This window comes from Myotis myotis, unplaced genomic scaffold (assembly GCF_014108235.1).
Source record: "Myotis myotis isolate mMyoMyo1 unplaced genomic scaffold, mMyoMyo1.p scaffold_m19_p_16, whole genome shotgun sequence".
Classification (NCBI taxonomy): Eukaryota; Metazoa; Chordata; class Mammalia; order Chiroptera; family Vespertilionidae; genus Myotis; species Myotis myotis.
The window spans coordinates 34,038,372-34,057,508 of NW_023416320.1; the positions used below are offsets into that span (position 1 = coordinate 34,038,372).

At 42.8% G+C, this 19,137-nt stretch overlaps 1 protein-coding gene across 1 annotated transcript in view; it reads right to left on the minus strand.

The window, feature by feature from the left end:
- Nucleotides 1-17,279, minus strand: part of ARMC1 (armadillo repeat containing 1) — a 28,549-nt gene extending 11,270 nt beyond the window's left edge. The window contains exons 1-3 of the mRNA XM_036338379.1: nt 17,086-17,279; nt 8,231-8,451; nt 6,491-6,582 (exon numbers count right to left, since the gene is read on the minus strand). Of these exons, the coding sequence (XP_036194272.1) occupies nt 6,491-6,582; nt 8,231-8,413 (275 nt within the window). The 5' untranslated portion in view covers nt 8,414-8,451; nt 17,086-17,279. The remainder of the gene's footprint in view (nt 1-6,490; nt 6,583-8,230; nt 8,452-17,085) is intronic.
- Nucleotides 17,280-19,137: the final 1,858 nt, after the last annotated feature.

The window sequence follows — 19,137 nt, forward strand, 5'->3', positions numbered from 1 at the left end:
ATTCTAGATGCTGCTAATAACATTTTATATTGCCCATAAAGGCCAGTTAAGACTTCCATATACTTTATTGTGAAGCAGGATAGTAAGAAGCTAGGAAAATTCCTTGACAAGTGGAATGTGGAAACTGAGACAGGTAGCTGAACAAACTGGGCAAGCAATTTACAGCCAGATACAGGTCACCAGGATGGGAAGTCGTGGGTGCCTAGCAGCAGGCAAAACTGGTGCCACCTCACCCCCAGGGTGGCCTTTCCTCCCCTAGCACATTGCTGGTCATAGGACCCTTCCCTGACCTTTCCTCCCTAGAGATAACATCTAGGCCTCAGTTGTATTCCAGGCCCAGAAAAGCAGTAAAACTAGGCAGGCAAGACTAGGACCAGCTGCAATGACAATGACCCCTGCCCTGGTTCTGACCAATCAGTGGAGACCACGACCCTGAAAGGATGCTCTACTGAGATCTCCCCTGAGGATTCCCCTAAAATCCCCACCTTTGGAAAGTAAATAAAATCGCTCAAGACAAAGAAGCCAGTGTGTGCCCTCCTTGTGGCACCCCCACTCGAATCTCCTTTAAATAAAAATATGTTTTTATTGCCCTAGCCAGATGCTCAGTGGATAGAGCATCAGCCCACTGACTGAAGGGTCCCGGGTTTGATTCTGGTAAAAGGCTCAATCCCGAGCTCTGGTCAGGGCGCCTGCAGAAGACAACCAATGGATGTGTTTCTCTCACATCAATGTTCCCCCTGCCTTCCACTCTCTCTTAAAAAAAAAAAAAAAAAAAAAAAAAAATCAATGGGAAAATGTCCTTGGGTGAAGATTAACAAAAATAAAAATAAGTAAATATGTTTTGTTTCTTTTAAAACATATTTTTATTGATTTCAAAGAGGAAGGGACAGGGAGAGATAGAAACATCAATAATGAGAGAGAATTATTGATTGGCTGCCTCCTGCACACCCCCCATTGGGGATCAAGCCCACAACCCATGCATGTGCCCCTGGCTGGAAATGAACCCAGGACCTTTCAATCCGCAGGCTGACGCTCTATCCACTGTGCCAGAGAGAGAGAGAGAGGTGAAGGGAGAGAAAGATAGAAACATCAATGAGAAAATTCGTCCTGCACGCTTCCTATTTTATAAAGTATTACTCTCTGCTTTCCATGTGAAGAATAACCTCCATTTCCTCTCCATACTTCTGCTTTTTGGCTTCCCCTTTGACTACTGTTAAATGGAAAGTTTCTCTTCAAAGTAGCAACCCTTCACAACAGATTTTCTTGGTTCTGTGGCTCTTTCTGGGATATGGGAAGACCTCTCTTTTACTTCCTTAGTTGCATAAGTCCATGGAATCACAGCTAAATCTGCCCTAATTCAGTATGGTTACAGAGATCCTGTAGGAATCCCATCCTGATTGGCTAGACATCAAGAAAAAAAAAGTGGCCGAAACCGGTTTGGCTCAGTGGATAGAGCGTCGGCCTGCGGACTGAAAGGTCCCAGGTTCGATTCCGGTCAAGGGCATGTACCTGGGTTGCGGGCACATCCCCAGTGGGAGATGTGCAGGAGGCAGCTGATCGATGTTTCTCTCTCATCGATGTTTCTAACTTTCTATCTCTTTCCCTTCCTCTCTGTGAAAAATCAATAAAATATATAAAAAAAAAAAAAGAAAAAAAAAAAAAAGAAAAAAAAAGTGCCGAAACCGGTTTGGCTCAGTGGATACAGCGTCGGCCTGCGGACTGAAAGGTCCCGGGTTCAATTCCGGTCAAGGGCATGTACCTGGGTTGCGGGCACTTCCCCAGTGGGGGATGTGCAGGAGGCAGCTGATCGATGTTTCTCTCTCATCGATGTTTCTAACTCTCTATCTCTCTCTCTTCCTCTCTGTAAAAAATCAATAAAATATATTAAAAAAAAAAAAAAGTATAGAACATAGATCTCTTGGCTACAGCTTGTTATATGAAAACTAGAGGCCCAGTGTACAAATTCGTGCATCAGTGGGGTCCCTCAGCCCGGCCTCGGGGATTGGGCTGAAATCAGCTCTCCAACATCCCCTGAGGGATCCCAGGTTGTGAGAGGGTTGTTCTCGAGTAACGTACCCCGGAATCGCGCTCCCCCCTCTCTGGTTCCTGGTGCATCAACCATGAACCACAGCTGCCAAGCCACTGCAGCTCGGCAGCTCCTGCATTCAGCTTCTGCCCCCTAGAGGTCATCATAACTACAGGTCTGATGGTCACTTAGGCTTTTATATATATCAGCGGTTCTCAACCTGTGGGTCGCGACCCCTTTGGGGGTCGAACGACCCTTTCACAGGGGTCGCCTAACACCATCGGAAAACATATATATAATTACATATTGTTTTTGTGATGAATCACTAGACTTTAATTATGTTCAATTTGTAACAATGAAAATACATCCTGCATATCAGATATTTACATTATGACTCATAACAGTAGCAAAATTACAGTTATGAGTAGCAACAAAAATAATTTTATGGTTGGGGGTCACCACAACATGAGAAACTGTATTAAAGGGTCCCAGTATTAGGAAGTTTGAGAACCACTGATATATATAGATGGGATGCCAAAGCCCGATTCTAATACAAAGTCTTAATGTTTACAAGCCCAGCCAGCACAAGCAAAAACACATACTTTTAACATTCAAACATACAAACTTCTAAGATGGTTACTATGGTAAACAGGTGATGTCTTAAAAGTTTGAAAGGCAACCTTCAAATCTGAGATCTCCAACAGCCAAATGAGTTGCAAAATGTATATAAGAATCATTACATCACATCTTCTCTTTTGAGAGGGCTATAGGACCAAATTAAAATGATGGAGTATGCAACAGATGTACATCTGTTTTACTACTGGAGGAGCCAGCAACAATTGTTCAAAAAAAAATACTATATTTAAATTAAAAAGACAGGCCACTGTGGCAGCCCTGGAGATACAATGCTTGGATCTTCCTTTAACAAAGACATAAGCCTTTTAGCTGCAGGAAGTCTAGTAATAGAGCCACCAACAGTGGTGGCTTTGAGATTCATCATACGCACCTTTCATTCATTCATTCCAAGGCCTGGCTCTTCCAGGGCAGGCCCCAGCCAATGACTGAATAGTGGGGGCCTGGCCATTCCTGCCTAATGAAAACTCATCTACAGGGTAATCCTTGCTTTGGAGCTCCCTGCTGTTTTGGCTGTCCAACTTGTAGTGCAACCTGAGACTCTCCTTGTCCATTTAGTTTCCTCTCCACCTTCCTTATACAGATGTGAATCTGTGTTGTAGTCTAGTCTGTAGTCCAAAATTGCTTCACTCTCCTTTATCCTATAGACCTTAACCCACAACAAACCTCTTCCATTTCTTACTCCATATCAGCATCTCCTTCCCACATAATATGCTGAGATAATGTCCTGAACTAATACACCACTTCTCTTACAAATATACAAGTAGTTTCCCTATTTTATAGATATACTTCTCACTTACATATACACACACTCACACATACACACATACCACAACCATAGCCAACCAAGCTAAGAAATTATTTTTTAAAAAATATATATTTTTTTAAATATATTTTATTGATTTTTTACAGAGAGGAAGGGAGAGAGACAGAGAGCTAGAAACATCGATGGGAGAGAAACATCGATCAGCTGCCTCCTGCACACCTCCCACTGGGGATGTGCCCGCAACCCAGGTACATGCCCCTGACCGGAATCGAACCTGGGACCCTTCAGTCCGCAGGCCGACGCTCTATCCACTGAGCCAAACCGGTTTTGGCAAATATTTTTGATTTTAGAGAGGAAGGGAGAGGGAGAGATAGAAACATCAGTGATGAGAGAGAATCATTGATTGGCTACCTCCTGCATGCCCCATACTGGGGATCAAGCCCTGGGCATGTATCAACCGTGACCTCCTGGTTCATAGGTCAATGCTCAACCACTGAACCATACCAGCCGGGCAAGCTAAGAAATTATTTTATAGGCTAAATCTTTAAAGTTCAAATATGAAGTATATTTTAATATATCAACATTAATTTTTCACCTAATTTCTTAACATTTTAAAAATTTTACCACATATTTTCAACTTCAATAACTATACCTATTAAAGCAGTGGTTCTCAACCTTCCTCATGCCGCCACCCTTTAATACAGTTCCTCATGTTGTGGTGACCCTCAACCATAAAATTATTTTCGTTGCTACTTCATAACTGCAATTTTGCTAATGTTATGAATCGTAATGTAAATATCTGATATGCAGGATGTATTTTCATTGTTAGTGACCCACAGGTTGAGAACCGCTGTAAAGGAATCCACAATCGTCCAAGTTCATCATATGAATCAAATAGGCCTACAGAAGCATCCTTATTATGCTTAAACCTTTCACTGTATCCAATAGCACTAAATATGTCAGTTAAAAATTGTTAACTATAGTGCCCTGGCCAGTGTGGGTCATTTGGTTGGAGCGTAGTCCCGTATACCAAAAGGTGGCAGGTTCAATTCCCAATCAGGGAACATACCCAGTTTGTGGGTTCAATCCCCAGTTGGGGCACATGCAGAAGGCAACCAATTGATGTTTCTCTCTCACATCAATGTTTCTCTATCTCTCCCTTTCTCTCTCTAAAATCAATGTAAAAAACAGTTAACTATAAGGCACTAAAGCATACTAGGAACAAAAATAAGATTACCTTGTATTTTACACACTTTAGAATTTATAAAGCATTTCTACAGATATTATCTTGTTCGATTATCAATTACTTTGCAGGGATTACTTCAGGTTTACAGATAAAGAAACTGATGGGCAAAGAAATTATTTGTCTCAAGTCAGAACTAGATTTCCAAATTTTTTACTAATGGAATTGAACTCAAACCACAGGCAATAGTTAATACAATTGATGGCAGTCCATATTTTGTTATTAATTCCTAGCTGATCACCTGAATAAAAATAAGAAAACTTCAGTCTCTATCTTGTCATTACCAAAGATCTAAGCACAAAGAACTAGTCTGTCAGGTAGCTGACCCCATGAAAACAAAATATTTAAGTAATGTCTAAAAAACGAGATTAATAGCCCAGACTGGTTTGCTCAGTGGATAGAGCATTGGCCTGCGGACTGGAGGGACCCGGGTTCGATTCTGGTCAGGGGCACGTGCCAGGGTTGCCGGCTTGATCCCCAGTCAGGGGCTTGCAGGAGGCAGCCTATCAATGATTCTCTCCCATCATTGATGTTTCTCTCTCTCTCTCTCTCCCTTCCTCTTTATAAAAAAAATGTATTTAAAAAAATGAGATTAATAAAATTTATCCAGGAGCCAAGAACACTAATCAAAAAAACACTGTCTTATAGGTGAGTTTAGATGATTCTGCACTGATATAATTTAACTTGTAGTATTTGACAATTACAAAAGAACTTTCGTGACCACTCAAACCAAAGAAACCACAATATAAGTTTTAAAAAGTCAAATTAAATTAAGTGATTATTTATTAGTTTTAAAGGAAGTCATCTCCTATATAAGATAAAAAATGAACTAAGATAAAGCCTCAGAAAGCTTACCTTTTCCTTCCAGACACAGTGGAAATATCAAAACACTGAATCTTCAATTTCTAGCCTCTACAAAGATATCAGCAAGGCCTAAGAAAGGAGCAAACCAGACATCCCCAGAGGCAACACAGCTGAAGGACCAGAGATAAATTAACAGCCTCAGTATTTTCCTCACCCACAAAACTGTTATCTATCAAACCTACTTCAAAATGTTGTAAATAACAAGATGAACCGTACAATTACAAACCACCCATTAGCTAAAATGCTAATTAAATAGCACTAGTCCCTGAAAGCCTTTTCAATGATACTCAGGAAAATATCACCAAAAGCCCTTTTTATCATAATACTGATTAAGGTTCTTTTCAGTTAAGACTAGGATGAAGTAACAAAAGAATTTTGTGCTGTACTGTAACATTCCATATTTTCAAATGTGATTAGTCACCTGTATTGCTCTGCTAGCAATTCAATTTACTTTACAAAACTTCACACAAGGCAAGATTTTCTTTTTAAAAAATATCCGTAAACATGTTTATCAACATTTTAAAATAAAATTTGAACGTTTACATAAGGTCTAGTATTAAAAACAAATATTTAAGCCCTAGTCGGGTTGGCTCAGTAGATAGAGTGTTGGCCTATGGACTGAAGGGTCCCGGGTTCGATTCCACTCAAGGGCACATGCCTGGGTTGTGGGCTCGATCCCCAATGGGGCGTGTGCAGGAGGCAGCTGATCAATGATTCTCTCTCATCATGGATGTTTCTATCTCTCTCTCCCTCTCCCTTCCTCTGAAATCCATAAAAAATTTTAAAAAATATATATGTACATATATAAGAAACATAAGAATATTGACCATCAGAACTTTTTTGTACATATAACCCATATTAGAATTAAAATTTCAGTAAAATGATATATTAACAATGAGTACACATTTAACAAGAAGATCCACGTTTCTACTGCATTGGGAGACACTATTGTACTTACTTCTGTATAACGTTTTGCAAGCTTAACATCATACCCAGTTCTCCCTTCATCTTTTCTCGGTTAGCACGGCATTCTGCCAAGTATCGAAGAGCCTACAGGAGAAACAGTAATACATTAATTCACGTGTCCAGACTATTCAAAATTAAACCCACTACTAACTTACTGCAAGAGGAAAACAGCTTTTTGTTTTTACAATCAATTGGTTTTGAAGTGTTTAGAAACCCTTCTTTAAATGTGATCATCAGAGCAGTCCCCTTGGCGTAAAATGATCCTTTGAGCTAAAGTAGCTGATTCTGCTCTTTGAAATGAAGGCTCCTAACTTATCTGCAAGGTCAAAATTAGATTGTTCCCGGTTTTATTTTCATCACTTCATCTTGTCAAGGATAAAAGAAACTATATTCCATTTATTAATTTCAGGTACTAGTCCCTATAGCCATCATTTCCCTAGATGCTTTTCACTTAAGAATCAAAATAAACTGCTTCTAGTTTTACAATTCACCTTCAATATGTCTTTTTGTACTGAAAAGCAAAAGATGAGCTCACCTCACAAATTTCTACTTTCTGAGTTCATTTTTTCTAGGGTGCTTTTTTCTTAAAATTTAAAGTACATTTTGTAAGTATATCCTTCATATGCCAATTCTCTAGAGATCTCATTAGCTGTTCTACAGACCCCATAATCTCTCATCATTCACCAGACTTTGGTACATGATTCTCAGAATACCTCTGTGAACCGCCCATCCAAAACTCTGCCATCTCAGTCCAGTGACATTCACATTTTCTACTGGTCCTCTACACCATTTTCAAAGGGCCTGATCTTTACCAAAAACAATGCCATCTATGTAACCACAAATTCAACCTCTCTCTGTCTACAATCTCCTATTCTTTCTGCAACTTGACTTTCATTTCAGTCCATAAAGGATTAACAGCCATGGGTACTGCCATCCTTCCATAAAAAAATAACAACCAGGACAAGAGGCAGCATAGCATTGTAATTCCTGAGAAGAGAAATGACAAAGTGGGCCCTACAATTGCCCCATCTTACGGTGTTGGAAGCAGTTTCCAGACTGTAGCACAGGGAGGAGGAGCCCAGATGGAGCTCACTGTTCTTGCTGAGTTAGGGGATCAGAGATCAGAGTTGGGGAGGTTGGGGTGGTGCAGTATAATAAATATTTGATCTCTGTCTGGTTCCTGGCACAAAGCTCTTAAAGCCCTTGGAACTTTCTGGGTGGCCAGACTGAGCTCTACAAAAACTCTTGGACAAGGAGATTCAGAATTTCTCAGTTGTGACGTCCCCCGCCAGGAGGGAGGTGCACTCCAACTCCACAGGAATAGAAGTTCCTGTGCTCAGGACCCTTCCAGACCTTGCCCTATGTACCTGTTCACATGCTTCCTTTATAATAAACTAGGAGACGTAAATAAAGTGGCTTCCTGAGTTCTGTGAGCCATTCTAGTAAATTATCAAACCTGAGAAGGGGGTCAGTGTAACCCCCAATTTATAGCTGCTCAGTTAGAAATAGGTGACCTGATACTTGCAACTGGCTTTTGAAGAGAGGGCAGTCTTGTGGGACTTGGAGTTTAATAGCTCCAGCTGGTTAGTGTCAGAATTGAACTGGACTGTTGAACACACAGCTGGTACCCACAGAGGATCAGAGAATTGATTGGTGTCAGAAAACACTTTTTCAAATTCTCCTTAATCGTAAAATTACAACACGGAGACTGAAACTACTAAAGGCAACTTACGAGCAAAGCTGAGTGGACAACTGGGGGGTTGGGATGGTCCATAAATAAAATAAGGCCAGGCAGACATCCCTGATCCTGGACAATGGCTCTTCTATTTAATGGATCTGCCGCCAGATCCCGCAGCTGGTTAACTACCGATAGAGCATCGGGTTCTTCATTCATGGTGGAGGAGGAAGAATTCATCTTCTATGCCATACACACGAACAAAATCTTCTTAAGTTCTGTAGAAATAGTTTGCAAAATTAGTTCTAGGCTGCTGAAGGACATATATGCATTTGTTAAACAATCAGGATTACAACACCTTTAGAAAGAAACAGAGGAGTCTAAATCACAAAAAAGAATTGGCAATTCCACAGTTTAGGTAAAATGAACATAGGCAGCTGACTAAAAAAAAAAACAAAAAACAAGTTATTTATGTGTATACAATGTTCAAAGAATATATGTCATCTTCAATATTACAATAAATTCCTTTTAGTAACACATATTTTAACACTAAAGTACCACAATGAACAAGATCTTTACAGTTCAAGATTGTAACACACAAAGGATTGTAACCCTCACTACACTTCTCAAACTGTAACATTACCAGTGCTTTTTTCTCTAGAACATATCTGGAGCCTAAGTCCCATCTCGGGGAAAATGGCTAGCTGACAGCTTTTTTCTTATTCATCTATGAACAAAACCCAGCAAACTGAGTCTACAAAAGATAAAATCCATCAGGAAAAAGGAAGGAGTCAAAGAAGAATGTGAACAAAGAAACCAAGAAGAGTACCTCACCCTGGGCCTGAGGCCAGTGGAGTTTGGGAGGTCAAAATGAATCTGATCTAAATCTAAGCACACCTGTCCATCTCTGAGTGTGCCACGTTCAGAAGAATAAAACAGAATTTGGTTGATTCATTTGACAGATAAGTCAACAGTCATAGAGAAGTTAAATTCCCCCCGGGTGGCAAAAGTTAGTATGGTATAGAACTTGGCTAAAATCTTATTTACTAGCTCCTAAACGGTCAGCAGTCTTTCCACTTCCCATACAATTCTTTTACATTCCTATACAATTCCATAAAAGTGAACATATTTTTTAAAAAAATGTAACATGGTAAACATACAAAAGCCAAGATTATACAAAATAATCTTCATATAAACAGAAAGTTAAAAATATAACCTCAAATCAAGTTACACAATGTACTAGTATACTCCTTACACCTAGAATATAAAGGTACAAATACTTTCCACAAATTACTAAGTTTAATGTTAATTTCAATAACACTGCCAACTGGGGAAAGATGTTGGAGACAAAATTATAACTATAGAAAAACTATTACAGTTATTTTGGCCCGGTTGGTGTGGCTCAGTGGTTCATGGCTGACTACGAACCAGGTCATGGGTTATGGGTTTGATCCCCAATAGGAAAAGTGCAGGAGGCAGCTAATCAATGATTCTCTATGATGTTTCTATCTCTCCTTTCCTCTCTGAAATCAATAAAATAAAAATATAAATTTATTTTTTTTATTTTTTTGAACTTGGACTAAGACTGTTGGCAATAAATTTGGGACTTGTTGGGCCCACATCCCCAGGGGTCTGCCCACCAGGGAAAGCACCAAAGCCTATACCCCTGGAGAACCACCGACACAGGGCAGTCCCAGAGAAGGCAAGCAGCGGGGCTGGGAGGACATAACCTTTACTGGGTAGGATAATCTCCTTCAGTCACTTCCTTGTAGCTTATCAGTAGAGCAGCGACCTTGGAATAGCCCTTATAATGGAACACAGAGATTAACCTAGACAAGATTAAAATCAACAGAACTAGACAGAGACAGGATTTTTGGTAAAGGTCAGATAAACTATGGAAATGAAACAAGGAACTGTAGGTTACCCAAAACATACCATGATGTGATTATAGAGGCATACTTATAGGATCAAATGGTATAAATACAGATCTAACAGGGCAATAAAAAAAGAACCTGGCTATGCTGATCAACTGAACACAGTCTCCGTGTCATTCCTTCTTCGCCGACTCTGTCCACACCTTTGGGAACCCCTGGACCTGCTGGAGTCCAACACAACCCTGGAGTCTTTGACAACCGGTCCTCTACCAAACTGTGGCCACCCTGGATGCTGGAGACAGGCGAGTGGTCAGAACAGCTGCCTCCAAGACCCCTATATTCAAGTCTGCCTTCCCAACTATATCCAAGCACCAAGCACTAACTGCCACCATGTCAGGGGCTAGCCCAGCTCTGGGAGACTGCCTTGGAGGATCCCCAAGCGCTCCTGCCAGCGGCGCCCGGCCCCGGGGCCAAGACGCAGCCTCCTGCCGCTGCCTCCTTAGCTGCCTCCTTAATTAATCAGGGAGAATGGGGGGCGCGCGGCGCCACAGCGGGGGGTTCTCGGCCGGCTGGGGGGCTGGCGCTCTGCGGCCCCCACAGCCCCCACCCCCGGCGCCGGGGTGCGGCGGAGGGCGGGGCGCGGGGAACGGAGCCCTATAAACTTATTTTGTTGCCAGTGTGGCTCGGTTGGTTGATGTTAACCTGCATGCACCCGAGGGGTTGCCAGTTCAATCTCTTGTCAGGGCACATGCTTGGGTTTCAGGATTCACTCCCAGTAGGGGGCGTGCAGGAGGCAGCCAATTTATGTATCACTCTCACACAGATGTTTCTGCTTCTCTCTCTCTCCCTCTCTCTCTGAAAATCAATAACAAAAATTTTTAAGTTATTGGAGGGGGGGGGCGGTAAGAAAGTAGAACTGGCTCTACCATATATTTAAATTTACAAAGTTATTAAGAGTAAAGCAGCAGGACTGGGGTGGAGGTAGAAAGAGATAAAAATATTATTCCCAGTAAAGCTGTTTATATACTCAATAAAGTGAGTCAGACTCAGGGCCCACTACTTGGTAACCATGATTTTAAGCAAATCACTTACACTCTTTATCTGTATCTTAATCTGTAAAATGGGGTTAGTTGTAGCAGCTACCAAATGGTGCAATGTCCAAATTAAAGAACATGTTAGATTGGTGCCTAGCACATAGTAAATGCTCAATAAATGATAGTTAAAAATTACGAGGAGTCAAAAATCAATGAAAAATTATTCAATAAATTGGAATAACTTCTAAGCAATTTTTTTAAAAATATATTTTATTGATTTTTTACAGAGAGGAAGGGAGAGAGATAGAGAGCTAGAAACATCGATGAGAGAGAAACATCGATCAGCTACCTCCTGCACATCCCCTACTGGGGATATGCCCGCAACCCAGGTACATGCCCTTGACCGGAACCGAACCTGGGACCTTCCAGTCCGCAGGCCGACGCTCTATCCACTGAGCCAAACCGGTTTCGGCAAGCAATTTTTTTTTTTTTTTTTATTTTTTTAATATATTTTATTGATTTTTTAAAGAGAGGAAGGGAGAGAGACAGAGAGTCAGAAACATCGATGAGAGAGAAACATCGAACGGCTGCCTCCTGCACATCTCCCACTGGGGATGTGCCCGCAACCCAGGTACATGCCCTTGACTGGAATCGAACCTGGGACCCTTCAGTCCACAGGCCGACGCTCTATCCACTGAGCCAAACCGGCTTCGGCACTTCTAAGCAATTTTTAAACCCACTGCTAAGGATCTTTAACTCATACCACGTACCAAAAAAAATCATATTCTGAATAAAATACATACAATGTATAAAGTTTTTATGTCTGCAAACAAATGAAAAGTAAAGGATTCAGGAGAACCAAGATGGTGGCATAGGTTAAAGCTGGAGTTTGCTGCCTTGAACAACTACTTCTAAAGTGAAACTAAAAGACGGAACAGACATCACCCAGAACCACAGGAACGCTGGCTGAGTGGAAGTCCTACAACTAGGAGGAAAGAGAAACGCATACGGACACTCAGAGGAGGCGCAGTGCTGAAGGACACTCAGAGGAGGCGCAGTGCTGAAGTCAAACTCTGAGGTGCAGAGTGCGCGGAGCGGGCTGGCGGCGGAGGGCGCGGTTGGCGTTTTCAATCGGGAGGGAGTCGAAGACTCTGAGCTCCAGATACGGGCGAGTCTTTAGCGACCCAGACTCAAACGGGAGAAGCGGGACTGTCTGGCTTCGGTCAGAGCGAGTGCAGCTTTCTCTCTGAGCTTTGCAGCGGGTGCTGGGACTCAGAGAGGCAGAGCCCCTGGGGACAGGACTGAGAGCCGCCATAACTGCTCTCTCCGGCCCACCCTGTTGATCCTGTGCGACCCGCCCCGCCCAAGCCCTGCACAGAGGCATTTGCCGGATAGCCTCAGGCAAAGGCTAGATTAGCATCTCCCTAGAGGACAGAAGTTCTCTCACTGCTGACACAGCTGATTCTCATAGCCACTTGGCCTGGAGGTCAAACCCTCCCTGGTATTAGCTACAACAATCAAGATTTAACTATAAGACTGCGAACAAAGACCACTAGGGGGTGCACCAAGGAAGCATAACAAAATGCGGAGACAAAAAAACAGGACAAAATTGTCAATGGAAGATATAGAATTCAGAACCACTTTTAAGGTCTCTCAAGAACTGTTTAGAAGCCGCCGATAAACTTAATGAGATCTACAAGAAAACTAATGAGACCCTCGATGTTATATTGAGGAACCAACTAGAAATTAAGCATACACGGACTGAAATAACGAATATTATACAGACTCCCGACAGCAGACCAGAGGAGCGCAAGAATCAAGTCAATGATTTGAAATGCGAGGAAGCAAAAAACACCCAACCGGAGGGGTGGAATGAAAAAATAATCCAAAAATGCGAGGATAGTGTAAGGAGCCTCTGGGACAGCTTCAAGCGTACCAACATCAGAATTATAGGGGTGCCAGAAGATGAGAGAGAGCAAGATATTGAAAACCTATTTGAAGAAATAATGACAGAAAACTTCCCCCACCTGGTGAAAGAAATGGACTTACAGGTCCAAGAAGCGCGGAGAACCCCAAACAAAAGGAATCCAAAGAGGACCACACCAAGACACATCATAATTAAAATGCCAAGAGCAAAAGACAAAGAGAGAATCTTAAAAGCAGCAAGAGAAAGAAACTCAGTTACCTACAAGGGAATACCCATACGACTGTCAGCTGATTTCTCAACAGAAACTTTGCAGGCCAGAAGGGAGTGGCAAGAAATATTCAAAGTGATGAATACCAAGAACCTACAACCAAGATTACTTTATCCAGCAAAGCTATCATTCAGAATTGAAGGTCAGATAAAGAGCTTCACAGATAAGGAAAAACTAAAGGAGTTCATCACCACCAAACCAGGATTATATGAAATGCTGAAAGGTACCTTTAAGAAGAGGAAGAGGAAGAAAAAGGTAAAGATACAAATTATGAACAACAAATATGCATCTCTCAACAAGTGAATCTAAGAATCAAGTGAATAAATAATCTGATGAACAGAATGAACTGGTGATTATAATAGAATCAGGGACATAGAAAGGGAATGGACTGACTATTCTTGGGCGGGAAAGGGGTGTGGGAGATGCGGGAAGAGACTGGACAAAAATCGTGCACCTATGGATGAGGACAGTGGGTGGGGAGTGAGGGCGGAGGGTGGAGCGGGAACTGGGAGGAGGGGAGTTATGGGGAGAAAAAAGAGGAACAAATGTAATAATCTGAACAATAAAGATTTAATTTAAAAGAAAAGTAAAGGATTCACAGAAAACAGGGCTTTATCAAGATAGTATTTGGGAGGCAATTTTCTGAAAATGGAAAAAAATTACAGTTACTGGAGCAATTTTAAAAAAAGATTTAAAGAAAAGAAGTAGACTGAATACACAGGCATAAGACGGGGTTTGGGGGCATGGTGTATCTTTTTTTTTTTTTTTTTTTTTTCCAAAATATATTTTATTGATTTTTTACAGAGAGGAAGGGAGAGAGATAGAGAGTTAGAAACATCGATGAGAGAGAAACATTGGTCAGCTGCCTCCTGCACATCTCCTACTGGGGATGTGCCCGCAACCCAGGTACATGCCCTTGACCGGAATCGAACCCGGGACCCTTCAGTCCGCAGGCCGACGCTCTATCCACTGAGCCAAACCGGTTTCGGCTATGGTGTATCTTAAGTGCTTCTATTATCAACAGCCTGAATATCCCTGCTTATAAACCAGCTTACCCATGAGCTTTATGTGCTGTCACCAACACAGACCCTAATCCACAATGGAATCAGCAGAACCAATTACTGGCTCAAAGGCCCAAGTAGGCAAGTCACAGTTAAGAACCAAATACTCAGGGTGATAGCATTTTACATAAAACATTGGCCTTGAAACTGAAGAGCTCTATTCTCACCGAGGGAGTCCTTAGAGAACTAACTACTCAGTGGGAAGGATTCTGGAAAGTGTACAGCCTTCTTGTTCCTTTGAGATGAACCAAAGTCAAAAGAGTTAAAACTTCCAATCCTCAAAGCTCAGTGATGGGGAGAGGGCTCAAATAAGGATCTGCATAGGAAAAGCATCAAATACCCAAACGTAAGGAGCAGAGGCTGAAGCTGTGGTCAAGTACTGCATTTCCTATGGCTCTTAAACGAAGGCAAAGAAAGGCAGGCAGAAGCTGTGATTTGCTCCCCTAAATTAGATGAGTTTTTTTAAGATATATTTTTATATTTCAGAAAGGAAAGGAGAGGGAGAGAGAGATAGAAACATCAATGATGAAAGAATCATTGATGGTCTGCCTCCTGCATGCCCCCTACTGGGGATGGAGCCCCAAACACCAGCATGTACCAAGACCAGGAATCCAACAGTAACCTCTTGGTTCATAGGTCCAGTCTCAACCACTGAGCCACACCAGCTGGGCCTGTTTTTCTACTTTTTTTAAGATATATTTTTATCAATTTCAGAGAGGAAGGGAGAGGAAGAGAGAGATAGAAACATCAATGATGAGAGAGAATCATTGATCGGATGCCTCCTGCACGCCCCCAACTGGGGATCAAGCTCACAACCTGGGCATGTGCCCTTGACCGAAATCGAACCTGGGACCCTTCAGTTCACAGTCCGACAAACCAGCCAGGGCTGCTTTTTTACTTTTAAGACCAGCACCTGATGTCTTACAAGTTAGTTTTGAATTACTATTTAAATATTCATGTATATTTAAGATTTTGGATGCATAGCTAAAATTGCCAAAACAAACATAGTTAATATTTTTTAAATAATATCCTCGCTGAAACCGGTTTGGCTCAGTGGATAGAGCGTCGGCCTGCGGACTGAAAGGTCCCAGGTTCGATTCTGGTCAAGGGCATGTGCCTGGGTTTCGGGCATATCCCCAGTGGGAGATGTGCAGGAGGCAGCTGATCGATGTTTCTCTCTCATCGATGTTTCTGGCTCTCTATCTCTCTCCCTTCCTCTCTGTAAAAAATCAATAAAATATATTTAAAAAAATAAAATAAATAATATCCTCACCAGCAAATGAGAAAACTGTATAAACAAACAAAACAAAAATAACTTTCTCTGTCTTTATAATTCGTCTTATTACAACACGTACGTACATACTGCATACCTTTTATTTTCTCTCTTTTTTTGGGGGTGGGGGGTGGGGGGAAGGCGGGGTTCAATTTGGACAAATCAGTACAAGACAGTGGATACTCCCCAAACGTTAACAAACACTCTGGTCACCTAAGAGATCTTGTTAAAAAGCAGATTCTGATTTATTAGGTGGGGTGAGGCCTGAAATTCTGCATTTCCAACAAACTTCCAGGGGAGGGCTATGGTGGTCAGGGCAACCACACTTACAAGAAACTAGGAGTGAGGTGATTGATGTGAGACACCTATAAGGGTAGATGTCTGAAAGATTTTTCTTTCAGCCAAGATTTATGATTCGACTCAAAGAAATATTAAGCTCGCAAATACTAAGAGCAACAGCGGGTGTGCACACCTGGCCAGTGAGGAGAGTTTTATTCATTTATTTATTTATTTATTTATTTATTTATTTTTAAAATATATTTCTTTATTGATTTCAGAGAGGAAGGGAGAGGGGGAGAGAGAAACATCAATGATGAGAGAAAATCATTGATCGGCTGCCTCCTGCACGCCCCCCCCCCCCCGGGGGATCGATCCCACAACCCGGGCATGTGCCCTTGGCCAGAATCGAACCCAGGACCCTTCAGTCCGCAGGGCGACGCTCCATCTACTGAGCCAAACCAGCTAGGGCGAGGCCAGTTTTTAAAAAAACAACCGTAAGCATTGAGATCACAGCTGGCTTTCCCGTTACTAGCAACTCACAGCAACTCTTTGAAAAAGTTGGTTCACCCCCTTCGAGCCTCTGTTTCCTCACATCATACTTCTGAGTAGCTGTCCAGATCAAACAAAATGAAAACTTTAGATGATAGAGTACCGGCAGCTACCAAACAAGAACCATCCTTGATCCTGTGGGGACTTACTTCTATTCCCCCAGATTTGGGGGGGCATGTCCTGCACCGCCCTAACATATCAGCACGCCACCTCGAAAGGGGCTGCTAACAGCACCAATGCATCCCAAGATGGGTTTTTAAAATACAAGGATGTGAAGACTGGTCCCTCTTGAATGAAGTCAAACACAACCATGTGATTGTGCGCTTAGTGTAAACATGAAGGTGCAGAAAAACTAATAGAAAGTTACCGAAGAAGCGCCTGGAGAGATGAAGCGAGATGACACCCATTAGTAAATACTAGGGTTCCTACAAATCGGGCGTGCGGGGCACGGAGAGGAAGCGGATAAACCTGACATTTGCACAGGGCACATGGGAGCAGGGCGCCTTCGCGAGCCCGGCGGGGTCCTGATAAGAAGGCGGGCGGAGCGAGCGCCCTGCCCAGGCCGATCCGCCGACTCGGAGCAGGGTCCGTTCTCCGCGGCCTTCCCGTCCCCGCCGCTCGGGCTCCCGCCCCCTGACCGTACGTACCGCTCCCGGGGCTTCAGGAGTCCGGGGCCTGCTGCACCATCGGGGCCGCACCAACGGAGGAGGCAGAGGGCCCCGGAGACGTGGAGCGGGCCCCCCCCCCGTCCGCAGCCGCGGCCTTGGAGACGGCGGACCGACTCCCAAAGCGAAACAGCGAGGGCGCCAGCGGAAAAAGGTTCTACAGACTCTCCCCCATGACCCTGAACCCGCCGGCGGTGCTGCCCTCTGATTGGCTGATGCCATTGCAACGCGAAGAGAAGATACCCAATCTGCGGAGGCGTTCTTGCACGGAAGCGTTCATTGGTGACCTGGGGAAATGCACTGAGTGTTGAACGGAAGGGGCCAATGAGAACCCAAGAACCCGGGTTGGACTGAACGCCGCTCCGTCCGCTGAACGGGATTCCGGCTGAGGAATCTTCGCCCTTTTCCGGCTCCGAGTCCCTGCGCCCCAGCGGCGAGGGGATTCCCCCGCTCCTGCGTTCAGAAATTCAAACGGACCGTGTGTGTGTGTTTTTTCTCTCTAGAAACTCTTGTAGTTCTAATAACGCAGTTTCATTCGCTTCTGTGAGTCTTCATAATCTTTAACATTTATTTGAATTTTTCCAAGAACACTGGCACCATCTGAGGCTTTCTATTTCGTTCATTCCTTGCTAATGTAGAGTCTTCCTAGCAGCTCGAAGTTCGAGTACTTTGATTCGTCCGTAAGTGAGTTTAAAAGCCAAACGTTTACTTTTGCCCAAATTTACTTACCTCCCCTGATTCTTGATTACCCTCCTCCTCCTTCTAATAAACTCAAAAACAGCAAATAGGAGCAAAGTGGAGTAGAAAAGGTCTCTTTTGCACTAATTGACCTATTGCAAAAAAGGTTGGGCATGGTTTCTGTTTCCCCAAGTCACAAGAGGGAGTGGTTATAAGTGAACACAGAGTCTAAAATACCAAGAAAAAAGAGATGATACATGTCTAGGGCTGGAAACACCAGCCTCACTTGTTAACAATCAACCACACCAATCAATTTCTGGAATTGGGGGGAGGGAGGGAGAGAGGAGGAAATTGTAGTGTAGAAAACGATATAAAATCTAAGTGCAGCCCAGCTGGTGTGTCTCAGTTGAACGTGGTCAGGGTTTGATTCCTGGCCAGGGCACATGCCCGGGTTTCGGGCTCGATCCCCAGTGAGGGGCATGCGGGAGGCAACCTATCCATGATTCTCCCTCATCACTGATGTTTCTATCTCTCCCTCTCACTTCCTCTGAAATAAATAAAAATATATTTTTTAAAATTAAATGTAATCACCTTTCTGACATTAAAGTATAGACACATTTTTCCTAGTAAATTGCCATATAGAGGGTAGATGACTGGCATTAAAAAGCAGGGGGTGTATTTGCAAAAAAAATAACTAGTTTCATAAGCATCTATGAATTATTAGTCATAGGGAAGTCTTTAAGGCTATAAGAATTTATATTCTTGCCCTAGCCAGTTTGGCTCAATGAATAAAGTGAGCGTTGGCCTGCAGACTGAAGGGTCCCCGCTTCGATTCTGGTCAAGGGCATATACCTAGGTTGCGGGCTGGATCCCTGGCCCTGGTCAGGGCGTGTGCCTGCAGGAGGCAACCAATCTCACATAGATGTTTCTCTCTCTCTCCTCCCTCCCTTCCACACTTTCTAAAAATCAATGGGAAAATATCTTTGGGTGAGGAATGAATGAATGAATGAATGAACGGATGAATAGTTTATATTCTCATATTGAAAGTATATGAACTTGACACCAGTGAAGTTATACTATTTGCCATTATGAGTCATTGCTTGTTCTTAGCCTCAGATAGCTTGCCACAAGACACAGCTGGAATATCCAGTTTCTCAATGGCTGTGTTGCTTAAGACACATGAATAAGACAATGGCAGTCTCATTCACTCATTTTTTTTAAACAACCATTTTTGAAACACATTCAAGAGACAGTCTTAGCAATGAATTAAAAGATAAGGAAAACCATAATTACTGCCCTCAAGGAGCTCATGGTCTAGTTACAGCCTTGGGCAAACTACGGCCCAAGGGCCGGCCG